The following is a 2,839-nucleotide window of genomic DNA, read 5'->3' on the forward strand; positions in this document are numbered from 1 at the left end:
TGGCTAGCACAGACCCTCAAATGGACCCTTATCCACTGCTTGAATCTCCCAGCAGAGATTCTTGGCTGAAATGAGGGGCTTGGAATGTCTATCTGCCCGGAGAGGTAAAGTCCCAATATATCACTATTTGCAAAGTGAGATATTTGCCTTTACTGATTTCTATCACATTTCAGATGTCTCAGAGAACAAAATTATTGGTGTTAATCTGTCAGTGTCATCTCTGCGGAGAACTCATAGAACATGTGCCCGGTTCTGTGCCCGGCATCTTTTGGGCTTCACCTTCTGAGGTCCTCACACTGCTACCGGGAAGTGAACCATCAGTGCATCTCACGGGTTGCTGTGACTTGGAGACAACTCAATGCCACCTTACCACCACCACCACCACCACAACAACAACAACTTTCAGTTAAAGGGCCCGAGGCTCTGAGAATCCAGAGCTTTTCCCAGAATCACATGGCAAGAAGTTCCTGCCATTGTCTTCCTTTCTGGTTCAAGAGTAAACAAAACACAGCAGAGGGTCTTTCTGAAGGGATCAATAGGCATTTATTCATAGTTTCAGGCTTATTAGTGACACGTATTTTAGTGGGTGAAAGAAGGAACAGATGACAATGAAGTTCACTAGTTAGAGGTCATCAGCGTGGGAAGGTCAGACCTGAGAGGAGCAAAGGGAGGCCTATCTTCATCGGAGCCTTTGCAGCTGCTTCTAACACGGGACTCTCTGGCCCTTTCAAGCGGTCACTGGGTTTGACGTCTCCTGTTCATTACAGACAATCCAATAGCACCCAGAAATCCAAGTCCCAAGACCACACCTCCTCCAATTGCGTATTTTTCGACCTGTAAGGTGAGTAACTTGCATTTAGTGTCCTCTGCAAACTCAGGTGGCTCTCCCCTTCCCAAGGGCCTGGAGACTCTGCTCCTTCTCCTGACCCCCCCAGGACCAGCCTGGAGTTTCCCACCAGGGAGGCTGCTCCTTGTGTCCCCAGAGAGTCCACTTCCTGGATTGTGGCCATTTCTTATTACCGGCCCTGTTGGAGTGTGTCTTGAGAAATGGCAGGGCAGGTAGGTGGAGTCCTTTAGAGTGAGTCCTTCCCAGGTGGGGGCATTTTCCGTGACTTGGAGTAGATAGGGAAAAATAAGTTCCTGGTTTCCTGGAGACAGAGCCCCAAGGATTGTGGCCACAGATGCGTTGGAGTCAGGAAACAAAGAACTGCCTGGAAATTTCTATCTGCACTCCCACCTTGATCTCCAGACACTTGTATTCGACTCTTTAGTGTCTATCAGAGAGGAGCCCTAAAATATCCCATCACCAGTTCAGAACACTTGACTTCCCTCTGCAACCTGCTCTTCCTGCCGTTCTCTCCTCTCTCACCAAGGGTCTGTCCACCCAGTCACCACGGCCCTGAGCCCTGGTGGAGCTGTAGGGCAGGAGTAAGTGACAAGACCCAAGGAGAGGACAGCTGGGGGTTGGGTCCTGGGTTCTACTTATTAGCTGTACAGTTTGGGGCAACCAAAAATCCTCTCCTTGTTCCTTATCTGTAAATTAGGAAGGATCGTAAATGTGTCTTGTAGGGTTTCCTGAAGGATGAAGGGAGGTGTCGTTTGGAATGTGCTCAGTACAGCAACCTGCTATGGACTGTTCTGGATGCCTTTCACACTTCACCCCCAATGCATCAGTGGGTTCTCTCAGTCCAGGAAAGGGGTTTGGGGCTGTCATGGAAAGCACAGGGATTAATAGTAAAGCTCAAGCTCCGTCCACAGGGACTCGGTGGCTGTTGGATGTTTCGGATGTAATGAGAGGAGCAGAATGAACAAAGTGTGTGCAGCTTACATGTGGGAGGGAGCCATGGATCCTCCCAGAAACATCCCTGGAAGAGAGAAGGGACAGGGAGGGACACTGTGCCTGAGATTTTATGGAGAAATGTTCCCTAGCTCTTATGTAGGCCCACAGACTCTGAGCACATGGCCCTGGGTGTTTTCTGGGGGATGAGAAGAGTGATCTATGGTCCTGAACTAGCCCTGACTCTCCCTGACATCTCACAGGGTCTCCCAGGAGCTATCTTTAAGCCTGGTGCCTAGGAAAAAGGATCCAGACAGTCAGAGCTGGCCAGGTCTTCAAAGTCCTTTCAGCCCTCACCATGCCACAGAGAAAGTGAGGTTCAGAATAACATGACCTATCCAGACAGCCTCAGTGGATTAGACGTGACTCTGGGAATTATTTAGGCGTAAATGGCCTGACTCCTACCTAGCTTGTAAGTGAGTCTCTAAGGGGTCGTGTTTGCCTCATTCACAACACGTTTCTCTAGCCTGGTGAGTCTAACTCACCCAGGTCACTCATCCCAGGTACTTGGGAGTTTTAAAAAGACACCCCACCTCCACCTCAGGTATAATATCAGAAAGGGGAGGAATTACCCCACACAGGGCCTTACCTGCAAGCTGCGGGGTTGGCCATATCTCAGATCCGTGACAAAGTGCTCACAGTTCTTGTTCAGCACATTATACGGCATCTGCTGGCCCACCTTCTCCTTGGCAGAACTGATGATCTTGTCCACAGACTGTGGTTTGTACTTGTGGTCCAAGTGGTTGTTGATGCGGTAGCGGCAGCCCGCCACCACGTCCTCCAGACGCTCACGTTTTACCTCTGCCCTGCTGTTCAAGACTGACAAGACACTGGAGGAGCTGTTCCTGGGGAAATCACCTGCGGGCCAGAGACACTCAGGGAGAGGCCACGGATGAAGGGGAGGTAGGGACAGGGAAGGACCCAAGGCCAGAGAGAAAGAGGGAAGGACCCAAGGCCAGAGAGAAAGAGGGAAGGACCCAAGGCCAGAGAGAAAGAGGGAAG

At 50.6% G+C, this 2,839-nt stretch overlaps 1 protein-coding gene across 1 annotated transcript in view; it reads right to left on the bottom strand.

The window, feature by feature from the left end:
• Positions 1-1,683: 1,683 nt before the first annotated feature.
• RARRES3 (retinoic acid receptor responder (tazarotene induced) 3) overlaps positions 1,684-2,839 on the bottom strand; it is a 4,419-nt gene continuing 3,263 nt past the window's right edge. The window contains exons 3-4 of the mRNA XM_006901541.1: positions 2,427-2,695; positions 1,684-1,707 (exon numbers count right to left, since the gene is read on the bottom strand). Of these exons, the coding sequence (XP_006901603.1) occupies positions 1,684-1,707; positions 2,427-2,695 (293 nt within the window). The remainder of the gene's footprint in view (positions 1,708-2,426; positions 2,696-2,839) is intronic.

Source organism: Elephantulus edwardii, unplaced genomic scaffold, assembly GCF_000299155.1.
Source record: "Elephantulus edwardii isolate Elephantulus edwardi_28Jun2011 unplaced genomic scaffold, EleEdw1.0 scaffold00328, whole genome shotgun sequence".
In the NCBI taxonomy this organism is placed as follows: Eukaryota; Metazoa; Chordata; class Mammalia; order Macroscelidea; family Macroscelididae; genus Elephantulus; species Elephantulus edwardii.